Source organism: Microcebus murinus, chromosome 19 (genome assembly GCF_040939455.1).
Source record: "Microcebus murinus isolate Inina chromosome 19, M.murinus_Inina_mat1.0, whole genome shotgun sequence".
NCBI classification, from domain to species: Eukaryota; Metazoa; Chordata; class Mammalia; order Primates; family Cheirogaleidae; genus Microcebus; species Microcebus murinus.
The window spans coordinates 20,139,717-20,158,225 of record NC_134122.1 but is presented as its reverse complement, the minus strand read 5'-3'; the positions used below and the strand labels follow the sequence as shown (position 1 = coordinate 20,158,225).

General features: G+C 43.9%; 1 protein-coding gene across 1 annotated transcript in view; it reads right to left on the bottom strand.

The window, feature by feature from the left end:
* KATNIP (katanin interacting protein) overlaps positions 1–18,509 on the bottom strand; it is a 178,489-nt gene that overhangs the window by 89,401 nt on the left and 70,579 nt on the right. Inside the window, exon 7 of the mRNA XM_075995199.1 lies at positions 14,371–14,499. Within this exon, the coding sequence (XP_075851314.1) occupies positions 14,371–14,499 (129 nt within the window). The remainder of the gene's footprint in view (positions 1–14,370; positions 14,500–18,509) is intronic.

Here is an 18,509-nt window from a genome sequence, read left to right as displayed (position 1 = left end):
GGATCCAAAGGTCAGAGTATTCGATCATACAGGGGGCTCTTTGTGACTAGATCCCCTTAGACATCTCAGCAGGAGCCAGGAATGGAGATGGGATTTTCCAGGAAAGATTTGCAGAGGAGCCTCTTGTCTAATGGAGTGAATCCTACAGACATACATAGGAGCCCCATATGATTTTTGAGAATGTCATACCAGCAGAAACACTGCCAGCTTGGACTGAATGGGAGAAAGAACAAAATGAAAGAAGGCTGTCAGACTCCCAACAATTCTACAGGCAGGAAATAGGCTGATAAAACTACTCATCTGCAGACACATGCTACTCTTCCTGAAAAAGGAAGAATGACTCCAAAGATGAAGCTTCTTCTTTGGGGCCAAGAGAGTGGAGCCCCAAACTGTAGAGAATGTTCACAGGCCTTGAAACCTCATGGAGTTTTGAGATCGCTTGACCTTGGTGTGTCTTTTTTTTTCTTTCATTTCCCCCGTTTCCGATGAGAATGTCTATAACTTTTATCCTACAGCCTGATCCACCACTGAACTGGGGAGCAGATAACTTTTTTCTTTTTTAGTTTTACAAGTCCACAGATGGAGAGGAATGTTGCCCCAGGATAAACCATAGCCAGAGTCTCATGCATAACTAATTTCGATGATGAGAATTGGGTTTTTGAGCTGAGGAGGTTTAGATGATATTCTGGACTTGAGTTGACACTATAATGGGTTGAGACTTTGGGGGACCTTGGGAGGGGATGAATATATGGGACGGACATGAATCGCTGGGGACCAGAGGTAGACTGTAGTAGGCTGAATAAATGGTCCACAAAGATGTCCATGTCATAATCCCTGGAACCTGTGAATATGTTACCTTATATGGCAAAGGGACTTTGAAGATGTCCCTTAAGTTAAGGATCTCAAGATGGGGAGATTATCCCAGGTTGTCCACGTGAGCCCAGTGTAATCACAAGTGTCCTTATAAGAGGGAGATGGGAAGGTCAGAGTCAGAAAGAGAACATACAAGGATGGAAGCAGAGGCCAGTGAAGAAGGAAGATGCTACAGTGCTGGCTATTAAAAAGGAGGAAGGGGTCACCAGTCACCAGTCACGCTGCTAAACATCCTGGAATGCACGGGGCAGCCCCTGCAACAAAGACTTATCTGGCCAAAATGGAATAGTGCTGAGGTTGAGAAACCCTGTACTAAAGCAAGTGTGTATTCACCACTGGCATTTAAAAAGATAACACAAAGTCTTCTATTATAATTGAGTGCACTGGGGTGGTCCATGCAACCTTCATGGAAACCAGGCTGAGGTCATGGCTCATGTCTTCAAAGTCTGACTGCGGTGAGCAGTTGGAAGGTCAACAGATTTACTGCCCCTCCCCAGGGAAACATGAGTCTCTGGGTGACCTACTGTTTAGCGGCAATTTCAGTGGTTGTAAAACTAGTAATTCTTTACAGTAGAATGATGCTCTGTGCTCTATAAAACATTTTCAGCTCTTTCTCTCATTTGATCCTCAGAAATAACTCTGTAAGATAGATAGGTAGCATAAAACCCTGTGATAGCATTAATTCAATTAAAAACAGGAGAGCCCATTGGTCCTACTCTTGGGCCAACCCCATTTGAAAACGGGGCCAACTTAGGTTCTTCTGTTCTGCAGGCAGGCAAATCCCCTTCTCTGCATTCCTGGTGTCCTTGCCCAGTCACTGTGGGTTAAACTCCCAGCTGGAAGACTGCTGTCACTGTCGGGAATCTCAGCGGTCTCAGGACCCAGAGTCATTCCCACTGATGTCTAAGGCAGAGTGGGGCCACCGATGGCAGCCAGTTCCAGGAAGGATTTGGATGGGGCACTGGGACTCTTTAGCCCATGGCCAGAGGAGCAGGCTCCCTCTGGCCCCACATTTAATTTTTGAGATTCCCCAAATTTGAGGAACTGAGGCCTAGAGCCTTTAAACTGGTCCAACTTCTCACCGTGATGAAGTGGCAGAGCTGTGACTTCTCCCTCAGCCACTGTTACTTGCTCCTAGATTATCCATGCATACAACAGACTCTTCTGCATTTTGTCACTGGCCCACTAATGGGGAGGACCATATTGTCATTACCCTTGTTAATGTATTCACACATGCGCTTGAGCTAAAGACTGAGGTAACCCTGGGGGGCAAGACCTCTGCCCTTCTGGAAGCCTGCGGGGTGGGGCAGGGGAGACAGGCAGGTGATGCATAGTGCAAAATAAACAGGGGCATTTCAGATGTGGCCAGGACTGCAAAGGAAAGACTCCGTCTGGACAGAGTGACAGGGCAGAGGGAGCCAGGATAAAAGATGGTCAGGGAAGGCTGAGTGAGGAGGGGCCACCCATTGACTGTCTGGGAGCAAGCCTGTCAGGCATAGGAACAGCAGAGGCAAAGGCCCTGGGGTAGGGGAGGGGTCCTGTGGCCTGTGTAGGCCTCAGGGAAGACCCTGGAATTTGTTTCATGCATGATGAGAGGCCACTGAAGGCTGCTAAGCAGAGCTACAACATCGTATGACTCTGTTTTTACAAGACCGCTGTAGCTCTTGGATACCAAGTGGATTCGGGAGGTGGGTGGGGCGCGGGGTGGAAACAGGGTGACCAGGTGCAGTTGCAGGTGCAAGAAGAAAGTGGCAGCACAGGTGGGGACAGGGAGGTGGCCTTGAGATGTATCCTGGAGGCAGAGATGACAGAAATGGCTGACTAGAAATAAACAACACGCCTACCCTCTGTCCCACCCTTTTAGAAATTTATCCTTCAGTCTTAAGTGTACAGAGATCGCTGAGGCTTCCTATGTAACAGAGAATGATCCGGGTGTTCATCACTAAGAGTCAGAACAAATAACGAATAGAGCAGGTGTCCGTGCAGCCCCAGGCAGCCCTTACAGAGAATGAGGTAGGTCTTGTTGTTCTTCCATGGAAACCATATCAAGATATACGTTTAAGTACAAAGAAGTCTGTTAGGAAATATCCATATAGCATGAACCTAATTTTAAAAATAATTATTTTCTATGCATGTGTATATGCATATATACATACAGAAAGCCTTGAAAAAAATAAACACCAAAATATAGTATTAACAGTGTTCTCTTTGTAACATTATCTCTGCTCTGTTGTATTTATTTATTTATTAGCATGCATCTAATTTTGTAATTAGAAAAAAATGATACATTTACATTTATGTGTAATTCCGGTCCCTCACTCCTGCAAATAAATAAATCTCCCACAGGAGCGGCAGGGAACGGTGGAATGGAAGACCCTGGACAGCCGGTTGTCTGCAAAATCAGTCATCTCTACCCCTGGAGCACATCTGGTTCCCAAAAGAGTGACTCGGAAATGGCGAGCAGCTCTTGGTGCTGGAAGACAACACAGCAGCGTCTGTCTAGCTGGAGAACGGCGCATCCAGTCAAGAGGTCCAGATGGAAAAGTAACACACCGCCAATCTCAAACAGCAAGAAACCCTGGGACTACAGCCTTCACGAGCCTTTCCATAAAAAGCCTCCCAGTAACAAAATCTAGACAATGAAGGACATCAAAATAAAGATACAGGCATTCATGAAGATCCTATGATCAAAGGTCAAATAGTGAGCACCGAAGCCATGTCGAGACTGAATAAACAGTAGGTATTTATGCACGTTAGAGTGCTGGGCCGGCATGCAACGTTATAAACCTAAGCCCCTAGCTTAGCTAACACAAGTCAGGAGAGTGCGGGCAGTGTGCATGCGTGCCTGGCCTCATTTCCCATAGCAGAGAGTCACCTCGAATCCATCTCACATGGAAACATAGATTCTAAAAATGGCAACCCTCACCTCTTAATATCATTTCATAGTGATATTTTAAGAAATAATATTTCTTATGGTGAAATTTGAATTTCAATAATTTCCCCTGTTTCAGTTTGCTTTTTCTTCTGTTAAATTTTAATGCAAATTTAAATGCCATAATTGTATTTATAAAATATGTATCAGAAAGCAGTCTAGATTCTGTATGGCTGATATCGTCTTCACAAAGGAAAAGAATATATTTGCTCACGCTGGGTGAGCAAAGTTCAGGAACGCAGGCCCTTAAAATGCTCACGTGCTCTAAACCATCTGTTCCAGGGGCAAAGGGGAGATGAACTAAGTAGCAACGCTCCCTGGAGAAAGCCGTTCAAACCCTTTCCATCTGGAAAGACGAGGACCGTGGGTTGGTCGCTTTGAAAGGCAATCTGCTGGTACTTCAAAGAGGTACCATGCTGCGGGATCTACCTGGTGCTTTGAAGTCATCATCCAGAAATTTCTCTGTGAAAACTTCTTTTATGGCTTTGCTTTAAAACCTTGTTATATTCCATCTCAGTGTTCAGCGTTTAAAATGTCAAGTTCAAGCCCTTTCGACAGAAAGCCCTCTGCGTGGAGGCCAGGCTGCCAGCGCCGCAGGTGGAGAGCAGATGACAGAGATGACACACAAATGGGTCTCCTCGCTGGAGAGCGGGGAGGAAGTGGAGGGATGGACACTGGCACAGTTAAGAATTCAAAGGAAGTTTCTAGAAGAACCACCAACTAAAATGCAGCAGGGGTTTGATGGTCAGGGGATTGGTACCTTCCATGCCTGACCTTCCTCGTTCTGCTGGGCTAGGAAAAGACCAAAACCAGCCAAGCCTCAAACCTGAAGTTTTTGCAATAATAGTAACTGTAACATTAACAACAACACTAACAGCTCCCAATTGCTAAGATTTTGCTATATATATCCAGCACTGAGCTCACCTCTGTAATGCCCCTGATCTCTTTTCAGCCTCCCAACACCCTAGTGTGCTGTGTCTCCTGGGTCTCCTTGTCTTGCAGGCTTAGAACCCTTTAGTACAAGCCCAAGGTCAAATGGCTAATAATGGCAGAGTGAGAGTGTGGATGAATGGCCATCTGACTCCAAAGTCCAGGCTCTTAAGTACGTGACCATGTTTATTCCCTGCGTAGTACCAACTTAGAAGCAAGCAGTCTCTAGAGCAGGAAGAAAGTCAGGTGCCCAGTGATTGTCCATTGACTCGCACAGCATTGATGAAACCTGCCCGTGAGAGCTTTATACACAGCTGCCGTGAGGCCACTAAACGTGGTGAAGCATGTATTAAGCCTTAGTGGATGAAGCATTAAACCTCCAACTAAACATAGAAAGGGGAACGAGCTGGAGAGAACTTTCTGGGCCCGGCTCTGGCTGCCCTGTGTCCCCAGGTGAGTTGCTAAGTCTCAAGCCCCCACCTCCGTTATGAGACAATGTGCCCTATTTTACAAGGCCACTAAAGGGACAAAACCAGATAACAGCTAGGAAATCAGTGTTTCGTGATTGCTTTAATAGAGTTCTAGCAGTTTTTTAAAAAAATTTAAAGTGTGATGATTGCATATTCTTCTCTATTTCTCAGACATGATTGAATTCGCCTACAAAAAGCTTGGATGTTTAGACCACGAAGCCACAATGGATACTTTAAGACAGTCTTCAAGAGGAAGGAGCAGTCTCTGGGGTAGAGGTTACTGACATGTGGCCAGAAAGGCCCAACCTGCTCCCAACAGCCCCAGTAATGTCTCTCATTTGGTCGGCAGTTCTATAAAGCTGGGATCTGAATGCCTTTGGTCTGGCATGCACTGTTAGTTGCAGTAATTCCCACTAACTTCTATTGCCCTATGTGAGGCACTTTACACATTCATATTAACCTGCCTGGTCCATAAAGGATTTTTATCCTGTACTGAAGGGTTAGTTGACTAATTTTTTGTTTTCATTTATTCATCAAATATTTTTTGTTGACTCTATCTGTCCCCTTTAAGCTGGTCTGATGGCAAGTGCAAGGGACAGAGTGATGAACAGGACAGAGTTCTCATGGGACACATAAGCTGGCAGCAAAGACAGCCATTCCATCAGAGGTTACAAGTGTAATGAGGGTCAAAACCCAAACCTAAGGCTTGCCAGTCCATGCCTCAAGCCCAGCGTCTCCTAGATCACTAACTGCCCATAATAAAGCGGTTTGTGCTACCTAACTTTAGGGTCCACTCTATGTATTTTTAAAATCACTTTCCCCTGCATCAATTCTGATAGAACTACAGCTAGGAAAATGTGACTTATACATGTGCTTCAAATACCTGGCAATATTTTTTAGTTTTCTGATACCTTTTTACTGCCCCAATTCAATTTTCAATTTTCTTTCACGAATTTTCATGCAAACCTAAATGTATTTAAGAAGTACCCTGGAGCTCAGTTTCCAAAGACTGGAGTGATGCAACAGAAAGAGCACGACTGAGAAAGCAGATGGCCCGGGAGGCTGCCCGACCCCTTCCTGGCTGTGAGGCCCCTGGTCAAACCCCTCCTCACCCGATCCTGCCCCCAGCAGTGAATGAGCACAAACAGGAAATTGCACAGGGATGGCAGAATAGAGACCAAGCATCCAGGAATGCCACTGGCTGCCTAGAAATTGACCTAAGAGACAGAGAGCAAGGATCACATCTGTGAGGAGCTAAAAGTGGAGAAACTACAGAGTGAAACATACATGGGCAGGAAAAAGTTCCCTAGAAGGAGTGGGTTACGTGTGTGTGTAGCTCACTCCAGGGTCAAGATGAATGAGAGGAAGACCTGGGGCATTCATCGGGGGAGCTGCTTCTAGAGCTTCGGCCCCTCCTCATCTGTGTTAAGTATGAGGCAGCAGAGAGGCTCGCCCGCAGGCTGAAGCCAGGGGTGTGGGCACTGGGGCAGGAAGGCAGAGCAATGCCCCAGAAGGTCACTGTCCCCAAGGCAGGCTGGGAGCTCCCTTACCTGGAAGAGAAGCTGAGATCCACAGCTTCCAGGAGCACGTTTGTGGCCCAACCCCACAATCACCAGGGTCAGACGACATCAAATAGAACAGGCAAAAAGCAGTGGGAGTCTCAAATGCAAAGATGGACAACCAAGAATGACCAAACATTTGGGGGAAATCAACACACTGAAAGCTAGGCACCAAATTTAATTAACGAAAGGGCTCATACTCAATAAAAGGAAGCTATTGGAATAAATAGAGGAAGGTTTTATAATCAGAAAATGAACAACCCTGGAGAGATGTAAGAGGATAATGTCACCTGTGTAAAAGGAAACAACCAGAGATCTTAAAAGGTTTAATTTTATCATTAACATTTTTTAAAAGTTAATAAATAGCAGAGAGAGCTAAAGGGTTACTATTTCAGTGTGCTAGAAAACCAGGCAAGTGATTTTACAAGAACATAGTACAAAAAGACAAAAAAAAAAAAAAAAAAAGTGTGAAAGAAAATTTAAGAGGCTTGAAGGATAAAACTGGACCAACATTTGTCCAACAGAGGCTCCAGAGGGTAGAGCAGAAACAATGAAAGAATAAAAATAGTAGTAATAATAATAAATGAAAAGTTTCCAGTGCTAAAGAAACACCTTCAAAGTGAAAAGGCCCACCTAGTGCTTTAAATAGGATAAAGATATTGACACTGATATATTCATACAGATGAAAGGTATACTCTCTCAAAAAACATCTTAACTCTATTTGCAAAAAATGACTGATATTTGAAATGTATAAAGTAAAAACAGAAATATAAGGGAAAATTGAGAAGTTCACAGAAATCAACCAGATCAAATAGATAAAAAAAAAATAGATATCTATTGCAGTGATAACTGCTAATGAGCATAAGAATTTCTAGGGAGGCTCACTGGAAATGCAGACTCTTAGCACTCCATGCTCCCTCCAGATCCATTTCTGTATCTTTGAGTGTGGTATAAGAATCTACTTTTTTTTTTGAGACAGTCTTGCTCTGTTGCCCTGGATAGAGTACAGTGGTGTTGTCGTTAGCTCACAGCAACCTCAAACTCCTGGGCTCCAGCAATCCTCCTGCCTCAGCCTCTTGAGTAGCTGGGACTACAGGTTACGCGCCACAACACCCAGCTAATTTTTCTATTTTTACTCTTGTTTAGGCTGGTCTCGATTCCTGAGCCAAAGCAATCCTCCCACCTTTGCCTCCCAGAGTGCTAGGATTATAGGCATGAGTCACCATGCCTGGCCGAGAATTCACACTTTAAATAAGCAGCCCAGGTGAAATCTGATATAGGTGGTCTGGAGCCATACTTTAAGAATCACCGAGTTAATTATCAAAATTAATAGTGTGATTCAACAGACATATTGAGAATTTTGTACCAAAAAGAAATGATTATTCTTTTGAAATATCATAGAACATTCATAACAATCATCTGGCAGTCCACAAACAAAAACTCAGTAACTTCCAAAAAACAGAAATCAAATAGTTCATTCTTTAATCATAATGTAGTAATATTAGAAATTAACACAGAAGGATAGCAAAAAACCAAAAACAGACAAAAACAAAAAACCATTCATTTAGAACATTTGGAAAAACTCTCCTAAAGAGGAGGAAAAACAAACAAACGAACAAACCCTAACATCACAAACCAATTAGAAATAAATGACAATGAAAACGCTATATAGTAAAATTTGTGGGATGAGTACAAAGCAATAATCAGAGGAAAATTTATAGCCTTAAAATTGATATATTAGAAAACAAGATTGAAAATAAATGAATTAAACACTTAACTTAAGTCAAGTTACAGGGATAGAGGTCAGGGAGAACCAAAGCAACAAATTAAACCAAGCTCTGCCCTCCCCAGGCCTGCCCCAGCTCCATCTTGTGGGTGACCAGGTTGGACATTAAAGAAAAAGTATAATAATAATAAAACTTAACCAAAAAGTTCAGGGGAGGAATTAATAAGATAAAAGCAGAAAAGAACTGAAATAGAAAACAATCTATAAATGAGTAAATGAATGAATAGATGACTAAATAAATAAAGTATACATGCTCACTACAACCAAAAGCTGGGAGTGGTTTGGCTGGATAGGTAGAGAGAGCGTTTTATATTATATTCAGTTTACTTCTGAACTGTTTGAATCTTTTTTTTTAATGAGAAAGCACTCATGTATTAAGTGTTATATAAAATGATACAAAATAATGTGAAAATACCTAAGAAATTTTAAGTAGGCTATAAATGTAAAACATAAAAAAGATTGTTCTAATATTGATTCAGGGGTTATTCTTTATTTTCATTAAGATGGAAAAAGATGCTTTAGTAAGTTAGAGTCCAGCCTGTATCCACTTGCAAAAACACCCCGTTGGGGGAAGGGGCAGTACATCTCTCACTTCTAGACCTGCATTTCATGGGCATTTAGTGCTCGTTTGGCAGCATTCCACATCATTCATGCTCATCACTAAATTATTCCGACTCAGCTGGGCCTGTGCTGTTTGACCCACTTGCCCAGGACTCTGCCTAATGCCATCAGCCAGGCTGTCCTTTGGTCTGAGCTGTCTAGCTGGGCATCTCTGACAGTTCTGGGTGGCAGAGGGGCAGCTCAAGAGCCACTGGGATGGAGAAAGACCTCTTCCTCCTCTCTTGTCAAGAACTGGCAAACCTTCACTGTCTAAACCGGAAGTTGTAAGTTGAATCCTAGTACTCTGGGAGGCTGAGGTGGGAGGATCATTTGAGGGCAGGAGTTCAAGATGGGGCTGAGCAACAGAGCGAGACACTATCTCTAAAAATAAAATGGTAAATAAAACAAAAACAAGCAAAAAAAAAAAAAAAAAAAAGCGCCATAAAGGCCAAATCAGGCCAGCAGATATATTTTGTTTGGTCCACAGAAAATTGTGAATTAGTGGCCAACATTAAAAAAAATTAGGAGAAATTAAACAAAAGAAACTCATATACCTGGTTTCTCTTAAACCTAGAAAGCCTGGCAGCACTGGGCCCATATTTCTTCATGATGATAATCTATACTACTATGATTGTCTGCTACAGGCCCCACAAATCCCGATTTCTGACCCACCAGCCTCACTCATGGGACTTAAAATATTCTTTTATATTAATACTATGTGCCACAAACCCCAATATTTCAGGATCCAAACCACATCTCCCAAACTGACTCTTTTACCCCAGGCAGCACAAAAATTCTTTGTCAGATTATGTGTCCTGAGTCACAGTTTGGGAAATACTGTCACTATAATTATAACATGGTGAATGTGATAACTAAACTCAGCTTGTGTGGGCTGGCCGGGGTGCCTAATCAACATCTATATCACTCACTCACTGATTCAACCATGCAATCATTCGAGTCACTTGCTTAACAAAGATTTATTTGCAAACTAACCCTATGATGGGCACTTTTGTAGGGCCCAGAGACACAGTGGGCAATGAAACAGAGCCCGTGTCTGCTACCATGAAGCTTAGATCTGGGATGGGGGAAGGGTGTTTGAAGCCCTAAACATCAAGACCTGTGGAAATAGCTAGGCACAGGGTTGGGGGGGGGTGGCGACACACACCTGTAGTCCCACCTACTGGGGAGACTGAGGCAAGAGGATTGCTTAAGCCCAGGAGTTTGAGCTGTAGGGCTATGGTCCCCAACCCCTGTCCGAGGGTCAGTACCGGTCCGTGGCCTGTTAGGAATCAGGCTGAGTGTTACTGCCTGAGCTCCTCCTGCACTCCATCCATGGAAAAATTGTCTTCCGTGAAACTTAGGAACTGGGTGGCCCCACAGCAGGAGGTGAGCAGCAGGCCAGTGAGGGAAGCTTCGTCTGTATTTATAGCTGCTCCCCGTCGCTCGCATCACGGCCTGAGCTCTGCATCCTCAACCCCACCCCACCCCACCCCCGGTCCATGGAAAAATTGTCTTCCATGAAACCAGTCCCTGGTGCCAAAAAGGTTGGGGACCCCTGCTGTAGGGTACTTTGAACGTGGCTGTGACTAGCCACTGCACTCCAGCCTGGGCAACATAGCAAGACCCCATTTCTAAAAAAGAAATAGTCCTTAGATGAGCAGGGAACCCATAAACGATTATGTATCTTCTACTCCATTAGATTTTGGAATATGGGAAAAGAGTTTCCTATAAACTCCACCTGGGATTTGTAATTTCAGAGCTGGCAGGCACAGAAAATATCTAATCCACCCCTTCTTGTCAGAGGAGGGAATGGGGGCTCCAAAACAGGGTGACTTAGCCAAGCCCCTACAGAGAGCTTATGGAAAAGCCCAAACTACCTTTTCCAGGTAGTCACAGCTCAGCGACTTGCTCTTTCTACTCCCTAAAACAGGACTCGCAAACTCCAGCATCTTCAGGACATGTTCTAGAAAGCACCAAGATGAGTTGGAGTGTCACACAGGAGGGAATGGGGACCAGGACAAACTGGAGGGTGCACACTCAGAAGAAAAGTTTTCTAATTCAAAAGAAAACAACAGTGATGGCCACAGCACACCAGCAGGCTGGCCGACAGAGCACGTCTGGAGCTGGAGCTGGCTCTCCCAGTCACAAGTACAAGCCCTAGCCCTGTCCTTTGGCTACACTCCCTCCCATTCATCACTGCATTTCTGTCCTTATCTTGAATTTTTGCATGTTTTTTAAGTCATCCCTGATAAGAACGCCTCTCTTACATGGCTCTACTTTCCCTGCATTGTTTTTTTTCTGAAGTTTGAGCCACATTTTGAAATGTGACTAAAGTGAGGACAACCAAAGAGGATGGGTGCATATTTATTTTCATAATATAATGCTGTCTTAATATAACAACATAAATTAATTTTCTATTTACCTAAAATTCACCTTTTTAAATAGTCCAAAACCTAAATAGTTATATATGAAAATATTTCTCAAATATGTTGACTTCTTTGTCTTACTTAAAAGAGTATGTTGAATATAATTTAGTCTTTTCCTGAGGCTAATGATTAATATTTTAGATTGAAATTGACCTATAATACAGGAGATAGTGTCATATGCTATTATGTTTTTGTATCTTTCATTTATTATATATTTAAAAAAATTTTTAATTATCATGGGTACATAATAGTTGAACATGTTTATAGGGTATCATGTATTATACTTTTAAGTGCCATCCTCTCTCACTTGGGTTTCTATAAGTACAGGGTATGGTTTCACAAAGAAGAGTAGGAACCCCCCCACACACACACACACCAAATTCTGTATCTTTCTGGCCTTGAAGAGCTTTTATTTCTTTTTTTTTCAGAGACAGGGTCTTGCTCTGTCACCCAGGCTGGAGTGCAGTGGCATGATCAGAGCTCACTGGCGCCTTGAACTCTGGACTTCAAGGGACCCTCCTCCCTCTGCCTCCCTAAGTACTGGGATTACAGGTGTGAGCCACTGCGCCTGGCCTAGAAGAGCTTTCAACTTTGATTTTTTTTTTAACTCTTTTCTTTTATAGTCCCCAAATCCAAGCCACAAAATCCAAAATAGCTCCAAACAATGTTTCTTCCATTTGAGGTGTACCCTCATCTTGAGGCCTCTGGTTCAGAATCAACTGGGATTTCTTTTGTTAAAAAACGTGCTACCTCCTATATACACATTTCATTTACTTAAAAAATAGGCCTAAAATACGCATTTTAAACAAATATCCTAAGTGATTCTTATGCATGTGGAACTTTGAGAACCACCATTCTACCTTCTCCTTGTAACTGTGGTTTGCAAACATAGCTGCAAGTTACAGTCAGGTGAGCAGCTTCAAAAAGGGAATAATGGCTGAGTCCAAACCCAGAGTCAGAATCAGAAGCAGAATTTGCGCTTTTATCTATTTATTTTTTACCCTTTATTTTGGGATAATTGTAGATTTCACATGTCATTTGTTTCCCCTAATGGTAACGTCTTGCATAACTACAGTGCAACTTCAGAGTCGCGAAACTGACACTGATACAACTTACTATGGTAACTAGGTCTCCTTTTTTACTTTTCTCTATTTCTTCTTTTGCTGATGCTTAATTCTACTGAAGCAGGTCATCTCCTCTTTAATGTGCTTTGTTGTTTTATTTTGAAAAAGTGTAAAACCCACAGAAAATTTATGTTAGTATAATGAGCACTCAAATATCCTTTACCTGTAATCACATTTGTTAATATTTTGCCACATTTCTGTCTCTCTCCTCCTCCTTTCTCTTCCTCAATATGTACACACGTATTCTTTTTTTTTTTTTTTTTTGAGACAGAGTCTCATTCTGTTGCCCAGGCTAGAGTGCCGTGGCATCAGCCTAGCTCACATCAACCTCAAACTTCTGGGCTCAAGTAATCCTCCTGCCTCAGCCTCCAGAGTAGCTGGGACTACAGGCATGCGCCACCATGGCTGGTTAATTTTTTCTTATGTATATCTTTAGTTGTTCAGCTAATTTCTTTCTATTTTTAGTAGAGACAGGGTCTCGCTCTTGCTCAGGCTGGTCTTGAACTCCTGAGCTCAAATGATCTGCCCACCTCGGCCTCCCAGAGTGCTAGGATTACAGGCGTGAGCCACCACACCCAGCCTGTACACACGTATTCTTTATTTTGACCCATTTATGCCCTAGTTGTTGACGCCTCAACCCCTCCTGCCTGCACACTTTAGCAGGTGTCTCCTGAGAACAAGGACATTCTCTTACCTGGTCACAGTATAACTATTGAGCTCCGGAATTTTAATGTCTATACAATATTGTTATTTAATGCAATATAGTGCATTTTCAAATTTCATTAATTTCCTAAAACTATTCTTAAATTTAGCAATTCCTCTCCCCACCTGGATCTTACACACCATTATTGTGGCATCTCTTTATCCTACATTAATCTACAACAGTCTCCTTTCTTTGTCTCTCATGCCACTGACTTTTATGACGACTCTGGGCCAGTTGTTTTATAGATCGCCCCTCAATTTGGGTTTGTTTGGTTGTTTCCTCATTGGATTTTGGTTTTGAAAAACATTTTTCATCCATGTTCTCAGCTATGGGTTCACTGGGGAGATATTTGGCTAAGGAGAGTTTCTCTCTATCATTGTTTAAAACGCTATTAAGCATAACTGATGGACGGTCACCTCTGAACACCTTGCTCCCAGGCAGAACATCAATAATGTTCACAACACACTGTGGCACATGCAGAAGCAGAAATAGGTCAGCGCCATTCCCAGCCTGTGACTGTTAATTCCAAAGAACTAGGAGTCATGGAGCCCGGGCCTTCAGAGTGGGCTTCCCTGAGGCCTGAGTGAGCAATATCATTTCTCTGTTCCTCAGTTTCTCCAAACTATAACATGGGAATGAAAATACCTAGCACTTAACTCACAGGGTTAATATAGTGATGGATGTTACATGCTCAACATGGTGCTCAGCACTTAGTAAGTGCTCATTTAATGTGTGATCTTATGCTTATTTTTTTTTTAAAAAAATAGTGTCATTAGGTCACATATCTCATATGTTATTTTAAATCTTCTGGTGGGTGGGTCAGAGGGTTTTTTGTTAAAGCTAAAATCTGTTGCTAATCTGTGTTGTTTTCACAGAACGTCTCACAGGGCCCCTTTTATGGCACAGCTGCTTGGCTGTGGAAAAGACCCCAGCCCTTCAAGGTTAGGAGGCTGCAAATGGATCTTACCATTACATCCTGAATGGTCAAGAGGATCCTTTCTTTGTCCGTACTGCTTGGAGGGTCAGAATGTTCCTGTGCGTTCAGAAGAGAAACATTCAAATCACAGGGCGTGGTGCTGGTGGGAGACTTGGTATCCTAGAGACAAGCAGAGAAGTGGGCACGTCAAAGCAACTCTCTGTCCCTGAAGACAGGCTGGGGCCCCGCTCTTCTCTTGGTCTCCCTGCCTCCTGCCTTTTATAGATCCTGCCTCCCTGCCTCTCCTCACTAGATCACCCTCTGCTCTTGCTCCCAAAATAGACCTGATTGCACTCAATCCCTGCTGTATCAACACCACTGAAGACACAGCTAGGCAGGACTGAAACGCAGATCGCCAACTCCTAATACAGTGCTCTGAACCACTGGGCTATCCATTGGTTGAGTGAGTATCAGTGTGGGAAGATGCCCATAGTACGTTGTTGAGTACAAAAAAAAATGGGATTAGCAAATAAAATGGATAGTATAATCTCATTTCTGTTCATATAACAATAAGAAGTTTTCAAAAAGGCACTCGCTCAGAGATGATTTATTTGGTAGTCCCAAACAGCAGAAGTACCCAAGCAGTGGAATTTTCCTAAAAGCAATGCCTCATTTTTTAAGTCTCGCCATTGCAATGAACGAAGGAGGACACAAGGGATTTGCGGAAGGGCCCTGCCGGGGGTGGGTGGGGGCACGGCGCTCCACTGGAGGTGCCTGGCCAAGGACGATGGCCTTTACTTGTTTATACGTGTCGATAATAATGACGACTTTAAGAAGACACTGAATTGTAATTGGGGGAAAATACCTAATTCACCCCACTCCGGGATCCACCCACTGGAGAGAGAAACTCAGAAGGCATTCCTGAAGAAGTCTGGCTGGTCAGGTCTCCCTGCCATCTGTCATGTTCTCAGGGACTTACCAGTACCTGAACTTGGGACACATCACTCATTGGGAGTGAGACAGGACTGAGACAGTCCCAGATCCGCTATCTTGTCTTGGATATGATGAGACATGCCATTTTCAGTCTAGACGGTGGTGTGACGTCTATTGTGAGTACACAATAGTTATCTCTGGGGCACGGGGGACGATGAGAGGACTTTTCTTTGTATTAATATCATTTGAATTTTTTATGTCTTTCATGTATTATTGGGAAAATAAGATACCTTAATTTCTAAAAATATACACTTTGTTTTGTTCCTGATACTTCTTCCATGAAGCCAGTATCACTGAAATGGAGCTCGTATTATCCACTGCAGCACACGGCCATGTCCCAGGGAAAGCTGACATGACTGAGACCTGGCACTTTGGTGGTACTCTCTGGAAAGAGGCACCCTCCTTTCACTGGAGTTGTGCGACTGCTCAGAACCCTGTGATGGCTCCTGTCTCACTGAAAGACAATCCCGTATCTTATGCTACAGCCCCCAAGCCCGATGCAATCTGACCTGCTTCTCTGACCTCACCCCTCTTCCTCACGCACCACTAGCCACACTGGCCTCCTCGCTGGCTCCCCACCCCCTGCCCCCAGGGCCTTTTCACTGCTCCCTCTGCCTAGAAGGTTCTTCCCCACCTGGCTCACTCCTTTCTTTCCTCGAGGTCTCCACTCAAATACCACCCCATCAAGGGGAGGCCCCTGCCATCCTCCTCTGTCCCCTTTCTCCGCTTTATTTTTAGCAGCCCTGTCACCTCCTGGCACGTCATGTACTCATTTATCTTCTGCTTTATCTTCAGTGTCTGGAACAGTGCCTGGGACTGTGGCACATTGGGGCACGCAGCCCTGTCTAAGGGGACAGCCGCTCCTCGGTTCTAGTCATTGTTGGCATGTAAGAATGTACATGCCCCCCCACCCAGATTCCCCAATTTTTCAAGCCCCCAATTCAGATGTTCCCATGGAATCTCCTGATTCTTAAATGTCAGCTAGCAATTCACATCTTTTAAAGGCACTGTGCAAGTCAACGGGGTGCAGGCCAGCAGAACGTGTCTGCAGCACGCCGGGCTGTGAACTCAGAGCCGGCGAGAAATTGAAGTTCACTGAGGATGTGATTGAAGGCGAGAGGCTGGTGTGTTTCAACAGTGAAGGTCAGATGAAAAGTACATATGCGGACACGCGTTTCCTCTTGCTCCATTTCAGGCTGCACTTGCAAACAGTGTGAGGTGGCTGAGTATATTTAGCCACGTGCCTTTTTTCTTTTTTTCCTTTCCCTGTTCAGATTGCATCTCTTAAGACTTCTGCCTTTACCGAAAACCGGCACTGCCATTTTACTTCTTCACTTTGCAGGAAAATAACTCCAAGGGGAAATTGACTGTGAAGCCTTATGGAGTGCCCCCTCAAGATGGGGAAGAAAAAAAAAAAAAGGAAAGAAAGAAATATAATCAAGCACTCAGAGTGGAGAAAATTAAGTGCCGTGGAGCAGCAGCCATGCCAATTCAGAGCACGTGCACAAAGGAATGCTAATGGAACTTAATAGCGTATGAGGGACGCCGCAGCTGCCTTGTGTTGCAGGGAGTTTGGGAGCTTGCAAAGGAAGGACTGCATGTTAATTTAACAAGAGGTGCCCGATGCTTGACCAAAGGCAAACTACCACGGCCTCTTGCTAGAAGGACACACACACATTCTGTGACACGGGGCTGGGCTGGGACTGTAACAGACTGGCACGTGGCTAAAACCGAGCCCCCCAAAGGAAGAGAAACTGATGACTGTTTGGCACACACCAATCCTGAGCAGGGGAATGTTTGGTTGATTCAAAAGCAAAGAGAGTGTGTGTGTGTGTGTGTGTGTGTGTGTGTGTGTTTGTGTTGTGTGTGTGTGTGTGTTTGTGTTTGTGTGTGTGTGTGTGTGTGTGTTTGTGTTGTGTGTGTGTGTGTGTGTTGTGTGTGTGTGTGTGTGTGTGTGTGTGTGTGTGTGTTTGTGTTGTGGGGGAGGTGGGCTTTAAAGGTAAGAAAGCCTGTAAGTTCGCCTACTGTTTAAATCTCACTTTTATGGACTAGGTAGGGAAACAAGGTCATTGGATCATTCCATAGAAAAGGACTTTTATCCAGCCTGATGCAAGAGTGAGACCTCGTCTCTGCTAAAAATAGAAAAATTAGCCAGGCATCATGGTGCATGCCTGCAGTCCCAGCTGCTCGGGAGGCTAAGGCCGGAGGATCGCTTGAGCCCAGGAGCTGGAGGTTGCAGTGAGCTATGATGACGCCACTGCACTCTAGCCTGAATGACAGAGTGAGACCTTGTTTCAGGAAAAAAGAAAAAAAGAAAAAAAGAAAGAAAGAAAACAAAAGGATGTTTATTTTCTTTCTCAGGAAGACAAAAATTTCCAATTAACTCTCGGGCTTTTTGCAACCAGGATGTGAAACAAAGTGATCCTTGCTCCTTACCCACATGCAACAAAAATTAGAGGAATGTTTCCTGGACAGCATTCCCATCTCCTTTGTGAGGCATTTTCTTTTTATAAAAGCAACACACAGAGGCAAGACTCTGCGCTTGCGGTGAGGCTATTGAATCTGCAGTAAATGGGACAAGGTCTGGCTTAGCAACTTGACTTTGACCTGCCACTTCTTGATGATTTTGCTTGTACATAACCACAGAGATGATCTACTCATTCTAATTATAAAAACAATGCCCTTGGAATAAACTCCAACCGTCCACCCCACCTCCATCCCAGGCCTGTTCTGTTTTCTTTAGAGAACTTACGGCTACCTGAAATTATCTCATTGCTTATTTCTTGCTTTTATTTATTTTTTTTTTGTCTGTCCCCCCTCCCCACTTTGGTATAGAGTTGCTTGGGAATAGATGTCTCATCAATTTTATTCATTTCCAGGTCTGTGGTGCCTAGGACAGAGCCTGATGCTCAAAAATAGGTGCTCAACAAATGCTTGTTGGAGGAAAGACTAGGATATATTTTTGCAGCTCAGTGGATTTCAGAAATGAAATGGCAATTTGAAGAAGGGGAGGAAAATGCCCCGTCATCACCCTTGTCAGCCACTAGACCCACACAGATGCTGAGCTGTAGCTGCACGGGCTTCTGGGATTTTACACGTGCAGCTTCTGCTGGCCCAGGTGATGATGTTCAAAATATTTAACAGGTGCCTGTATACACGTGTGGACAGGCTGGTATCCGCTCTGCCTGCCTGCCCTC